This window comes from Anser brachyrhynchus, assembly GCF_964034855.1.
Source record: "Anser brachyrhynchus genome assembly, chromosome: 10".
Lineage (NCBI taxonomy): Eukaryota > Metazoa > Chordata > Aves > Anseriformes > Anatidae > Anser > Anser brachyrhynchus.
The window spans coordinates 18,359,495-18,374,037 of NC_137705.1; the positions used below are offsets into that span (position 1 = coordinate 18,359,495).

General features: G+C 33.5%; 1 protein-coding gene across 28 annotated transcripts in view; it reads left to right on the top strand.

Moving 5' to 3' along the window:
• ATP2B2 (ATPase plasma membrane Ca2+ transporting 2) overlaps positions 1 to 14,543 on the top strand; it is a 415,848-nt gene that overhangs the window by 327,496 nt on the left and 73,809 nt on the right. For 15 of the 28 annotated variants that reach the window (XM_080606728.1, XM_080606718.1, XM_080606717.1 and 12 more), the window contains 5 exons: positions 475 to 570; positions 6,939 to 6,980; positions 8,720 to 8,884; positions 11,131 to 11,345; positions 13,052 to 13,294. In XM_080606728.1, the coding sequence (XP_080462854.1) occupies positions 475 to 570; positions 6,939 to 6,980; positions 8,720 to 8,884; positions 11,131 to 11,345; positions 13,052 to 13,294 (761 nt within the window). The remainder of the gene's footprint in view (positions 1 to 474; positions 571 to 6,938; positions 6,981 to 8,719; positions 8,885 to 11,130; positions 11,346 to 13,051; positions 13,295 to 14,543) is intronic. The other 13 variants (XM_080606714.1, XM_080606721.1, XM_080606715.1 and 10 more) reach the window with 3 other exon arrangements.

Sequence of the window (14,543 nt, forward strand, 5' to 3'; positions counted from 1 at the left end):
AGCAGTAATACATTGTAATACGTAGCATTGCATCAAATGCAAAATATGTAATGTTGCAGATACAATGTAGCATGCAACATATTTTAAAACTACTGATACATTCCACAAATTTATTTATTCAAGGGAAATATTTCAACCATTTTAATATTTCCATAACTCATAATTTAAGAAAAAAAAATATAGAGAGGACCATACGTAGTGTGTACAATTAGTTCTCACCAACTGTTAACTTGGTTAAACGTCTTTCTTGTTTGTTTAGTTGTTATTATAATTATTCCATGTATGATTTTTTGCCTTTGTAATGACATTTTGATTTTGAAATTTATGTTGATTAATTTAAAACATTGATTTTGGCGAAAACAAAGCCACAGTATATCATAAATGTTTTTGCTTTTGTCATTTGCATTTGTTCATGTTGTTATTATTTATTATTTATTTTGTTGTTGTTGTTGTTTTTTACCCATTATTACTCAGTAGATTCTTCCCATCCCTCCTCCCACCCTCCTTCAGCCACAGATGGTGCAGCAGGTGCAAATGCCACTGATAATGCAAATGCCAGCTTAGTCAATGGTACGTCAAGAACACCTAGCTTGTTTTATTTGATAGATTTCTCTCCTTACTATATAAGATTCCCTCTTTCTCTTATGAACTGCACAGATGTTTTATGTGCGTGTCATTACCCTCTGAGAGCTCCTTTTCCACAAACTCCACAGCAGCTTATGAGATGCCACAAAGATGTTATGACTGAATTACTTCATTCACACAAAATTAAACATGGGAGAAGAACAAATAGGAATTATGATCTCTCTGCCATTAATTAAAATTGCAATTAAAAGGAACAGTTAAGTCAAAACTTTTGAGTTGCCTTTACGTAGAGTTTCATTGTAAAACACATTTGTCAGCACAGATCTGAAGAACACCATGATAAATGGATTGTACCTTCTTCTGATGTGGCACTCTCATAAGTATTGATATAGCCTCTGTGTAGTTTTGAGAAATAGTGCTGGGGTCGGGAATCTGGCTCCATTCCTACTTGCAGTGCTTTCATAAAAAACTTCTGCTGCTTTCAGCATCTTTTGAATAGAGACTGACAGCAAAGCAAAGCTTGGGGATATTTGTGTATGCCCTTAGATAGTGATCATCTAATGAGCCTGTTTGCATTGACTGCGTGTATATATATTACTGTGGTCATTTTTGACCGTTTCTTAATACAGCTTCTTGACCCCACTTGTAGCATGGAGGTATTTCAGTGTCTCTTCTAATAGTCTAATTCCAGTATTAAATAGAATGGGTCAAGATTAGTCTAGGCATTAGAAGAGCTATATTTTTCTGGTCATCAAATACATTAGCCTATATTTGCCATAGAGACCTTTCCTTCTTGTACAGCACCAGTTACCCAGCCATTCTATTTTTCATCAAGTTGGTGACTTTTTTTTTTTTTTATGTGGGTCAGTGGTTGGGGCATTATGTATGTAATGCTAGTTTCTGACACAGCATTGCCAAGTACTAAACAAGTATTAAGATTTACTAGTGTGAGAACCTTTTTAAAGCAATGACATCGTAAATCCTTTGAGCCTAATTCTAAATAATTTGATTATAACTTAAAAGAAACATGTAACCAGACTTAAAATTTTCCTCCTGCATATTCTAGGTTTGCTGGGAAACTAGGATTTCCAATCCTGACATCTCACTGCATGGCAGATTTTTTTAGTAAAGCAAAGGAGTGGCAACTTTTTTTTGAGTCTCAAAATCTTGTCTGTTTAAATTTGGCAGATGAGCTTTTGAGAACACGAAGTCTTACACACAAAAATGTCACAAAACCTTGAAGGATCTAAAGCAGAACTGCAAAACTTTGCTCTTTTCCAACAATATAGGCAAATTCAGAAAAAAAAATTAATTCTTCCTACAAGTCCCATCTCTGTGTTATCCCTAGACCATCCTGGTTCCAACACCCCCATTTCAGATTCCTTAAAGACCAAGAACCAGGAAATGAATGAGGACTGTTTCATTTTCCATTCCTGATGGTTCTACTTCCTTGTGTGTAAAACAAGTGTGTGCATACAACACTCTTACCAGATGTCCTCCTTCTGTCCCACTGGAGATTGCACTATTAAATTTTGCCTAGTACTAAGTTAAGCATCTGCTTAAGTGCTTTGCTTGTTGAAAACCATTGCTCAGCAAGAGGCAGAAATGAGTCTTGAGTTATTCTAACCCAGTCTCTCTGTTAGCATGATTTAGCTGCTTGGTAAATATCTGTTGTGTTTGGTCTGAATGCCTGAATTTCCTATGGAAATTGAGTACCAAAGGATATTAAATGAGTGTGTAAAATCAAGTAAATATGGGACTTTCTATCTTCTCTCCCACCAGAAACAGCAGTTACTGTCCCTGCTTATCTCAGAGCGGTAGTTTACATACTCAGTTCTTTTCAGTGCACAAGGTGTAGAAGTGAATTGTTTGTGCAACTGAATATCTTTCTGCTTTCACCTCTTCTGAGGTGAGGCAGTCAAATGAATTCTGCACATCTTTGATCAACATGGAGAGAAGAAACTTCCTTAATTCAACTTTCTTGACGGTGTGTTCAGAGGAGAACTGTGACAGCAAGCAGAGTTAAATTTCAGTGCTTTGAAATTGTCTGGGAAATTGCCAAAGTCTGGTTTCTGTTTATACTATGCATTTTTCTAGTCAGCAGTGACGATGGGTTGAGAATACTTAAAAGGTAGCTATGTTTTGCAGGGGGGTTGGAGAAGAGAAAGGAAGGAAAGAAGTTCTAAAGCGAGGAGATCAAGTTCTTGTAGCTATTTTTCCAATCTAGATTAAAGTTTTTTTTTCAATAATGCCTTAGTATTTTCCCTGAGATATAACTGGAAAAAAGCATTTTTACCTAATGTTTAATATCTCTGTGTAGAAGATACCTTCAAATATGAAAAAAATATTATATGCTTGAATAAATACTTAGAACAGCAAATGATGTTGCTTGCTAGTTGAAAGCCAAAACGTTACAATTTAAAATAAATTGATTTATGTCTTAGTTACCAATATTCAGTTGACACAGAAAAATGCTTTTTATTTTCAGTCAGTGATAGTGATAAAGGCGTGTAGGCTTGCGACACATCCTGTTGTTTGCCACTTGCTATATAAGGAACTATCACATACTAGTAGTTATTTCTAGTAGTTGAAATGAAAATGCATAATTTTCTGATGGTCTTTTTTGTTAAAAAAAAATAAATAAATCCAGAAAATATATTCAGCTCTCAAAAGGTTACAAGTTTGGGTTATAAGCAGATCAGAAAATTTTACAGAAAGGTAGTAATTCATGAATTTTTTTCTGATTTAATAGTACAGTATTTAGAAAATATAAATTTTTATAACGTAAATATGGGAAAAAGCAGTGCTGTTAGTTTACAGCTTGTTTATCCCAAATATGATTTGGTTGCAGAAAGCAATGTTGGTCATTGGCCAGCCTTATTCCTAAATCAGGATTTCCTTTTTTTTTTTGTGTGTGTGTGTGTGTCACAACTCATATAATTTTTTATTTAAAATTATAAATTATAAAATAAAAATATATTATAATTAAAATTCTAAATTATAAAATTTTCCTATAGAAATACCGTACCAGACTCAAAGAAACGTCTCAGCTGAAATACTTCACATCTACTGCTAATTCTATCTGTTCTAGCATATGTATACTTCTGTTGTTTTTCTGGAAAGCAATTTGCAGTTTTAATATATTTTAATGTATTTTCTGAATTGCAAGAGGAGTTATTTAATGCATAAAATGAATATGCATAAAAGAATCATCTAAAACTTCCTATTTGATCAGTGGCATCAGAATTATTCTTAGGTAGTTAACCTGTGTTTTACGAATGCATTGATTCTGATATCATACTGCATGGAAGAATTCCTAATGATTCACTTGAAATACGTCACTTCTCCCCCTATATATAGATTTGCAATGTGCGTCTGTTCTTACTAGCCGCATAATATAACTGACTTGACATGAAGAGAGCTGCAACTCATTTCAATTGCAACATGAGACATTTTGGAAGATAGTAGGGTATTTTTTTTTTTTTTTTTTTTTTGTTCTACCACAGAACATGAGAATATAACTAGATCAGCTTCTTTAGGTGATTTCAAGTTGTTCTTCCAATGAGCAAATAATTTCTATTGCCAGCAGTAGGATTTTGTTATTTTGTCTCATTAACTCTTCATAAAGGGCTGTGGGTGGGAAAGGGAAGTCTTCTGTGGAAGGTTTATTTGCTGAAGTAACCTTTTGGGCATAAGAACTTTGGCATTAGTGATGCCGTGGGTATGTTCCAAGTAAAGAGATGGGAATTTTCATCAGGTAAAGGCAACATGCAAAACATTTTTTATTCGAATCCAAAGCTTCCAAAGCAGCTGCAGAATTCAGCTCATATTAAGAGGCTCTGTAGCCTTTTCTAAACTTTCTGATTCTTTGGCTCTGCTCAGAAAAGTGGTAGAAATAAACGCAGATTAATTCCCCCAGATTTCAGGGCACACTGTCCCTTTTATTTACTTATTTCCAAAAATAAAAGAAAAAAATACAAACATATTAAAATATATTTCTGAGGAATTCTATATTGCATTTAATATAAAATATTAATACTTACTAATCATTTTTGTTTTTCTAAACAATGCAGAAAGGTCAGAGAGATGGGTTAGTATTTCTGGTCCTAGCACAAACTGAAATAAGGATTTCTCAGCAGTAGTGATTCTGTCATCTTGATTTCTTCATAATTTGTATTCAAGTGGAAATGTAAGATTCAAGAAATTATAGGAAATAATTTACTTCCTTTTACTGTATTCTTTCCTTTATCATAATTACTTATTCATTGTTATTTTAAATATATGTATGTTTACATTGTTGTTAATGATTGTCCATTTTGTAGGTAGCTAGGGTAGTTGAATTCTTATTTTAACTCATCACAAAAAACATTATGCCCCTATTAAAAAGCAAATGTAGATAATAAAGTTAAATATTTTGGTTTACATGGAAAACAGTAATGCATTTTGTGTTTGCCAGTTGTGAAGCTCTTTTTTTGTTTGTTTTTGTTTTGCCTTTTTTTTTTTTAAATTGAAGAATCTTTAATTCTACTGCTTTAAGGTTTTGAATTGTGTTCAAAAAAATAAACTGTAAAGCAGAACACAGAGCAGACTACGTCTGCTCTAAATTAATGTGTCCCAGCTCATAAGGAAGGCTTTTTCCACTAGCCAGAAATCTGAATCTCTGGTGATATTTTGTGTATTCCTCTATCTGTATTAAAAAGTATTCTAAGAAAAATAGTGATTAGGCAGATATCAAGTTCAGCTATGGTGTTTTTTTGTTTTGTTTTGTTTTTTCCCTTCAATTTTTAGATGAAGCAAAAATTTTTGAGCAAATATCACAATGAAAACAAACTTATTTTTGCCCAGGGTCATAGATTCCTGGGAGGACATAGGTCTTTGGAAGATAGGTATCACTTGTTTTTTTAAAATCGTATTATAACCAAGGTGGGAATAGAGTTAAAAATAGACAAGCAGTTGATGCTAAATAGTCTACTTCAGCAAACTTTAGTAATCATCTGAGTACTGAGATCCTTATATGTAGCAAAACATCCATTCCTTTAATGTAACTCTGCACTTTGGAATTTCTCTGTGGCTGTAGCCTATTAGCCTGGGGTGTCATTTACAACCTATTTGGCCATTTTTGCTATTTTTAAGAGAATTAAGTCTTTAGTGATCCCCAACTACTGAACATGCAAACGTGTAAGAAATGCATCTTAGCCTTTCAATTTTGCTACTATGTATTCACAGCATAGAGTGAAAAAATTAATGCATGTACTGAAGCATAATATCTGCTGCTTTACTGTGCATGTGAATTCCTGCTCTGTTAGCATAGGAAGTCTGAAGAGCAGGACTTACCTGCTGTAATTTTTATTAACAAACTCTAATGATACTTTTCTTACTATAGTGTGTCAAAAGTCCTGTGAAGAAATTTTAACTATTAATTTTCCTTAGTGTTATTTTTCTATTGGCCATTATAGCTAACTACAAGAAGAGGATGTCATCCATTTGGAATATAATATTTACAAAATTCAAGTAGTCTATTCCAAGAGATTAATTTATCACTGTGACAGTTTCACAAGTTATCCCACCAAGAAATTTTGAATACACTTGATATCATTTACTAGTTATACCAGAGTTTTGTATGCTCTAACTGGTATTTTTACCATTTTAACATACACTTTCAAATGGTATATTGTCAGTTTTAAAGAATACAAATAATGATTTAGGTATGGTAAGACTAAATGTAGCTGAAATATTAAATTGCAAATTACAGATGCATCTGACATCTCTCTTTAGGATAAATCTGAATATAGGATGACCACCTGGCACTCATATTTACAGGAGTAACTTGCTAAATAATATAAGTAAGGAAGATGTCATTTTACAGTTTTATTTATTTATATTTATTAACACTTATTTTTATATTTTTTCTTAATTTACTAAAATATTTAATTCTGGCATACATTAAGGAGGTCATGCTCTATACTACTGTGTGCCAGGTTATAACTGTGGTTTTATTAAATACTAGATATCTGAAAGTTCACTTCATGTTTATTATTAAAATTCTACTTTCTAGTAGATTCTCTTTATTAGTATCAGCCTCATAACTTCCACAATTTGCTCAAAAAAATGTAATGATATTTAGTATTTTATGTTACAACATTGAACTTGACTGCAGTTACTTGAATGTGTCCAGCTAAGTTGTCTATGCTTCTAATAAACACATAATAACAAGGGCTACTGATCATCAATAAGTATCTGTAACATGCTCATTACTTTTGTCTGCCTTTTTTATTTAAATTCCCATTTTCATGTTCTGTCTTGGGTGAAGATTGTTTACTGTCTGTTGTCTGTTGAAATTTTTCATCATATAGGCAAAATGCAGGATGGGAATATGGAGAACAGCCAGAACAAAGGTAATCTTCTTTCCTATTAAGCAGGTTGTGGATTTTATGTTTAGCATATGCAGGTAGATTCTGTTAAAAAATAAAATGAGAGTTTGTGATTTGTGCATATATGTAAAAGTGGCCCTATTCAAACAATGTTGAAGAAAGATCCTACCAAAGATATTGTAGAATTGTAATTTATAGAATTTTAATGTATCAGATATTTAGGATAGGAAAAGATCATTATTTCTAATACAATGTTTTTAAAAGACGCTGTCATGTCACGAAGCTCATTTGGATTCATTTTTCTTGTGCAAGTTATGTATGCTATGTATCATTAGTGAATTTCCAACCCTCTTTTTGATACGTTTGGTCACCTTTGGTGTTTAATGATATTGTATAAGCATATTATTAATTGCAGGGAGAAGGTTAAAAAAAATAACAAAAGGAAACTTTAATGCCTCAGGTTATTTAGCAATGTAAAAGTGTACTATAATGATAAATAAAAGGAAGATTAAGAATATTAGGTGTTTCTTCGTTAATGTGCAATCTCAGGAAGAAATAGAAATAAATATTTTGCTTCCTCTGAAGAAAAGTTATGTTTCCGTGTTTTGTTAAATAAGACACCAGATATCATGATTTCTTTAGATTATACCAAGTAAGTAAATTAAACTATAATTTTCTCTTCAGATAATTCTAAACTTTGCAAAGGTGGTAGATCAGAAATAGATAAACTCAGTTGTTAGTGGTACAGAACCATTAAATAAAATTATACTAAATGAATACATTTTAAAGTTAAACAAAACAATTAGATTTCCAGGTCAGATAAGCATGATTTTGTAAAAACTGTTCAGGAATGTCAAAGCTGAGCAGATCTGTTTCATCTCATTCTGTTTAATTTACTTTCGTCTCCTTTCTATACAAAACTGACACATACACATATATAAATTGGATTTTTTTTTTTAATTTAAAAAAACTCTTGCTTTTTGATAATAAAAGTTTCCTTTAGCATTAGCATTCTTTCAGGAATGTATTCTTTAGCCTGTAATTTTTTATTTTTATTTTTTAAATGGGATAATTATGATGGTTTTGCTATCTGACCTGATGGTCAAGCTACTTGAACACTGAATGCTAAGGAAACCTTTTAAGTCTGGTATTACTCTAGAATAGCGATTCACAAAGTGTGGTCCACAGGTTACAGAGGTGCCTATGCAGTCAAGCAGATCTGTTTGTGGAGTGTCCATGGAACCACACTGCTTTTAAAACATTGTCGTTAAAAGTAAGATTATAAGAGTGTATTGTAATTTGTGAGGCATACCAAAATTTAGTGCATTATAGATAGTCAACTTGCTAAAATGTTTGAGATCTGCTATTCTAGGAAATCCTGCAGTACTGATGTACTGTTACTTGCCAAATGTTTTGCAACACATTAAGTGATATATGTGTGTATAACACAGAATATCATTGGCTATAAACAAACAAACAAAACCAAAAGTAATGGTTTTCCTGGTACTCAACAAATGGTGTGTTACTTATTCCAATGTTTGTGAAGTGCTCATGGGTACACTTGTACATTTGTGCCCCTGCGGAACCCCGCTGGGTCCTCGTGTGGGCATCTGTCTGCTGTGGGAGCAAAGGGTAATTCTGTGCATAGTTCCAATCATCAGCCCCAACAAGGGGTGTTGCTGGGGGTATTCAGTAAGTATCAACACTAAGAGAAGAAGAATGGAGAACAGTTTTGGAGTAACAGTTTTGTTCTGCATTATTAGCCAAGCAGCAGGACGGGGCTGCTGCCATGGAGATGCAGCCACTGAAGAGTGCAGAAGGGGGAGAAGGAGATGACAAAGACAAGAAGAAATCCAACATGCACAAGAAAGAAAAATCTGTCCTTCAGGGAAAGCTGACTAAGCTGGCAGTCCAGATAGGCAAAGCAGGTATGACTGGATAATTGTCTGAATAGCAGTGTGTTATAGTAACAACAAAGGGTTTCTAAGCAAGGTATTCTTAAAAGAGTAGTGCTTTATTACTGCAATATTTAGAAATGGATTGTCATAGTACTGTTCTGAGGACAGTAGGTGGTACTGAAGGTCTTGTATCTTCAAAAACTCGGTTTTGACCATCAAGAAACAGAAAACTTTGGGCAACTTGGAATGTAATGAATATTTGAATCAAAATGAAATGTAGCTTACTTGATACTCCCAAGCGCAGTAATTACGCGATATTTAATTTCCTTCTCCCTTAGAACTTCTAAATACACAGTTTCAGAATCTCTAATATCATCTCAAAATGTCACTCTCACAATATTTCCCCCTATGGATTCTGAAATCGTTCTGTTCTCTCTTAATATCCATGTTCATGCCTTCTATCCAAATATGACGTATCTGTTGACTCTTGTATCCAGTACCATCTGGCCCCTACTGTTAAAAGTCCCTTCTCCAACATGCAGGTAGAAAGTTAAGATCTTTCATAATGACATAATGTTCATTAGTTTTTTTGTTTTGTTTTGTTTTTCTAGTAGTATTAAAGAGATCTTGGTCTCTTTAATTCTACAGATCCCTGACTGTGGCCATACAACAGAATCCTAAATTCCTTACCTCTGTTGAATCTCCTTTATGCTTCTTTACCAATCTCATCTTTACCCCTACTGTTCCTTCTAATTATTTTCAGTTGATTACACTTAGCCGATTGCAGAACCCCATGATGCCACGTCTGTCTCTTTGCCTGAACAGTGCATGACTAAGAATTTACGCTTATCATCTTTTTAATATTCAATTTCATACTTTGCCCACTTTCATATTCCACAAGCTTTTCTGTTTTCTTGCTAGGCGTACAACAGTATGCATTGATATAAAAACACTTCATTTTTTATGATTATTAACTTTCTAGGCTAAGTATTTTTATACATTGTTTTCTGCTTATTACTCTCTCTGGTGTTTCGGAATGCACAGAGATGTCATTTTTAAAGTAACAGTATAGGTCTTTCTAACCATACTGTGACAAGTAATATGAATTAAATTAATTATGGCCTCACTTTTTTTTTTATTATTTTTCATTAGGCAATCTATGGAAATGTCTTGTATTGCCATAAAGATTTACCTGTATATTTTAATGGATTTTCCTTTATCCTCTGGTATTTAGTGGTCTCCCTGAGTTATCTGTTTCCTGTCAACCTTAACATCCTTTAGCTTATCTTTTTATTTATTTATTTTTAACCTCAGTCAAGACATGGAATTCACAGAATCCTCCTTCTATTGTATGATCTCATTAGACAGAAATCAGTATATTCTGAAATGCAGGCTTGGCTTCTTATTCAAAACCAAAGAGCACTAATCATAGCAAAGCAAAATAGATGTTCTAATGGCAACCGGTTTTTATTTGTCACTTAAATCCAGGAACATAATTGTGCAGGAGAAATACTATCTTAACAAAGTCTGTGTCATCAAGAGAGCATACATAGTCCCCAGGATCTTCTTAGAATTCTGTGAAATATTTATTAGACTCTCACATGATATACTGTCAGTGTTGTACTCTTTTGAGACTCTCCTCACAAACATATGCACAGTTTTCATATGTCCCTTTAAAAAGGGAAACCTTGGAAACACTATTATTAATCATTTTTTTCCAGAAGACCAATTACATAACTGTGGACAATTATATATTATTGTTTTTGACTGGATACCTCAGTCTAAAATGTTCTACATAACAAAATAAACTAAAAGATACTCCTTTTCTCAAGCCTCTCAAGATAAACTTCTTTAAAAAGAAAGATGAGGAAATGCTGTTTGAATATTTAGACTAGCAAAGTAATGTACTAAACTTGAAAAACTTGGCTTAATCATCAGGACTCTAGACTTACTGGGAAGTGTTAAAGGCAGCAGTGAGATGGTGCTTAGAAATGGTGCAGCAGCATCCAGCTGTTCTGAATTGAGTATTTCTTTACTCATTAGAATGTATGGCCATTGTAATTGTATTACAATAACGGTTTATGTTGTAAATGTATTATAGTAATGTTTTCCTCTACGTTGTATGATTTACTATTATTGGTACTAGTGGTAATGTAAAATCTCATGTAGAGTAAGAAACTCAAGAAACTCATATGAAACTCAAATATGAATTTCTAATTGCATGTTTTTAATTGTTTGGGTTTTGCTTCATAGTAATTGATTATTTTTATTTTCAGGTTTGGTGATGTCTGCCATCACTGTAATCATTTTGGTACTCTATTTTGCCATCGACACCTTTGTGGTCAAAAAGAAACAGTGGCTGCCTGAGTGCACTCCTGTCTACGTTCAGTATTTTGTTAAATTCTTCATTATTGGTGTTACTGTACTTGTGGTTGCTGTTCCTGAGGGACTTCCGCTTGCTGTCACTATTTCTCTGGCTTATTCAGTAAAGGTAAGAGACATTAAAAATAATAATGGGAGAAAAATACTTTTCTGTTGAGTTTGCTAGTACATTATTCTTCATCTTTTATCGGCTTTGATTAAAGTTGGACTGTAAATTAATGCCATTAAGATGTTAATGAGTGACATTTCTTTACAGTACTACTTTGCTTTATATTGAAAGTGTTTATGACAAAAATGAAAACATGTATACATGCCAATACGCATCTTTAAAACTACACAATGCAGGAATTTCAAACAGTAGAAATATCTGCTTAGTTTACATAGCTACCAGGTATTTATTGAGCTGGGTTTGCTTTGAGAATACTCCAGTCTTTTAGTATACTTTGTCTTCAAACTTGCTTTTACAATAATAAAAAGTTTTAACAAGGATTTTAAGTTCTCAGGATTTTTTTTTTTATTATTTAAAAGAAAGCAAGGTTTTTCTTAAATGTGGTTGTATATGCTTGTAGTTAATGTAAGTGATTCGGTTAGGAAATTAAAGAGGATTAAAATACCGGACTTGCGGATTACTCCAGTATCTATATAAGAGTTTTCTCAGATTGCTTTAGTAATTTATTCAGATGGGCCTTATGTAAACATTCTAGGAATCTCCGATGAAAATTCTGTAGTTTATTTCCATTTAGGATGTAAAAAAATAACATAAACATCACAAAGAAATAGCTTGATTTATTTTTTAGGCAAATATAATTAACAAAAATACTCAATAATGTGATTTTTCTAGAAGAGACTGTAGCTGCTTTAAAAATATTTCCCCTTCTCCTTACGCCCTTCACCCAGTAGATACAACACATCCATGTGTATCTGTATTTGCAGTATCAAACTGTAATATGCATTTGCCTTCAACTGGTGATACTGTGCCCTGAAAGTGTAAGATACTGTTCTGAAACTAAGGGTCAGGTGATTGGGCACAGAATTCTTTAATAATGAAAACATATAAACAAGGATAACATCTGCTTCCAGGAAGACTGTATGTCTTGTGAAAAATATGCACTGTGGAATGGTGGTGGAGTGGTTGTTGCGGTGGTTTGGCTTGGTTGGTTTGGTTGGTTTGCAAGATGTGTAGTCGCTCTATGTGCTGCAAAATAATGTACTGGCATTGGACACGGTATTGAAAAGAAGGATGAAATATTTGACTAGACACTCAAGGTCAAAATAAAGAATGTGTCTGGAGGATAATATCTCACAAACAATTCATATTCTGTGCAGTTACAGCAGTTACAGATTTTGTTCTAATAGGTAACTTAATTTACACTACTAATTACTCTTGATATTTAGCTTTAATTCTAATTACACTAATTCTTTATGTTTAGGAGTTAAGCTGAAAGAAAAAAAACAAAAGGAAACAAAAAATTGCATAATTTTATAATATTTATTATAATGATTCTGTTTAAAAAATCCTGTTATCTTCAGGTACTTTAGCTAATTTTTTCTGTTCTACCTATTTCTTAGAATAAAATAATATATATATATATATGTGGAAAAAGATGGAACTATGTCATTTTATCAAAAGCAAAATTATTTCAAGATGATCACTGGTTGTCTGTATCTAGGACTTTTATTACTGGACCCAATTAAAGTTCTGGTTGAGCATTACATGCTAATGAAAAAGACTGAATATATGCTTTTGTCCTTTGTATAACTGATTGAGATTTGTCAAAGCAAATCTTGAATGTATTTTATTTTTCTTTCTCTCAGAAAATGATGAAGGATAACAATCTGGTCCGCCACTTAGATGCTTGTGAAACTATGGGTAATGCTACAGCCATCTGCTCTGACAAAACAGGGACACTAACAACCAACCGGATGACAGTTGTCCAAGCCTATGTCGGTGATGTCCACTACAAAGAGATCCCTGACCCAGATTCTGTACCCGCCAAAACCCTTGAGTTGCTGGTAAATGCCATTGCTATCAACAGTGCTTATACTACAAAAATTCTGGTAAGCTGGGCTTTCTGTCACTAAAATGAAACATAGCAGGAGTTATATTTTTTTAAGCGTTGTTAATTCCTTAACATCCTGTTGTTGATCATCAATTGTTAAATACTGTTGAGGTCCTCAAAATGAGAGCAAGTTGTAAAAATGATTTATCTTATGTGTGGGTGTTTTTTCTTTGTGTGTGTTTTTTGTTGTTGTTTGTTTGTGGTTTTTTGTTTTGTTTTTGTTTTTTGGAGAATAGGATTGTACTTGTATATACAAGACCATGATATATTTTAAAAACTCCTGCTGTTGTTAGGTTGGGTTGGTCTAATCTGTATACAGGTAACTTCACAAAACTAGTTTTCATTGAGACTTCATGTGTGTAAAATTTTTTTGTGTGTGTCTAAGGATCTTCAATTCTTCAATAAGACAAATGAGATTGGTTAAACCAGTTAAGTTAATGCAATTAACTGAAGTTAATGCAGTTAGTAATGCTAACTGGACGTTAGTAACAATCAACATTTGGAAGAAGAATTTTTAGAGATAACTTAAGCAAACGTGTGAAGTGTGTTTGTGGCAAAGGTGCTTTGAAATGAACGCTCCTGAGGACAAACTGTTTAACTAGGGCTAGTATCTGAAGTGAGGCTACAACTTCAGCACCCTTCAGTCATCTGTGTCATGATGCGCCCCCTCTTCAGTTCTCACTGAAAGCTCTGGAAAGGGAAATGTGAGGAGAACCAGCCCCAAGACAGCTTGACCTACTTCTTACACTGGCAGTGGACACGATGCCTCCAACAGCTCAGACAGACCATGTTTGTTGACACCTTGCAGCTGAAATCATCCAGCAATGTGAGAGCACCTCTTTTCTTGCACTGCAAGGAGAAGAAGCTTTAGTCAAATGAGGTTTGAGCTACCCCTTTTGACTTTAAATTCAGATACCCTGGAGCTACACATGTTTCAGCTGTGAGGATCCAACTAACAGTGCCTGTTCCCAGCTGAATCCTGGATCTCATTCTTCTTTTTCCTATGGTCTGTCCAGGTTAGCAGGGTTGATGAAATGAAAGATGGGCCTTCCTATTTTGGGAGGTTCCGTGTAAATGCTGGGTGGATATTTTATGGCAGTGGCTTTTTGAAATCTAATTTGCATATTTAAAAATTAGTAAGAATATTTTTCTGTTGCTGAGTAAATGCATGTTTTCGTAATTTGATTGTTGGAGAGAGGAACATACCCATATATTTTAATATAATTACAGCCCCAGTACATCTGGGT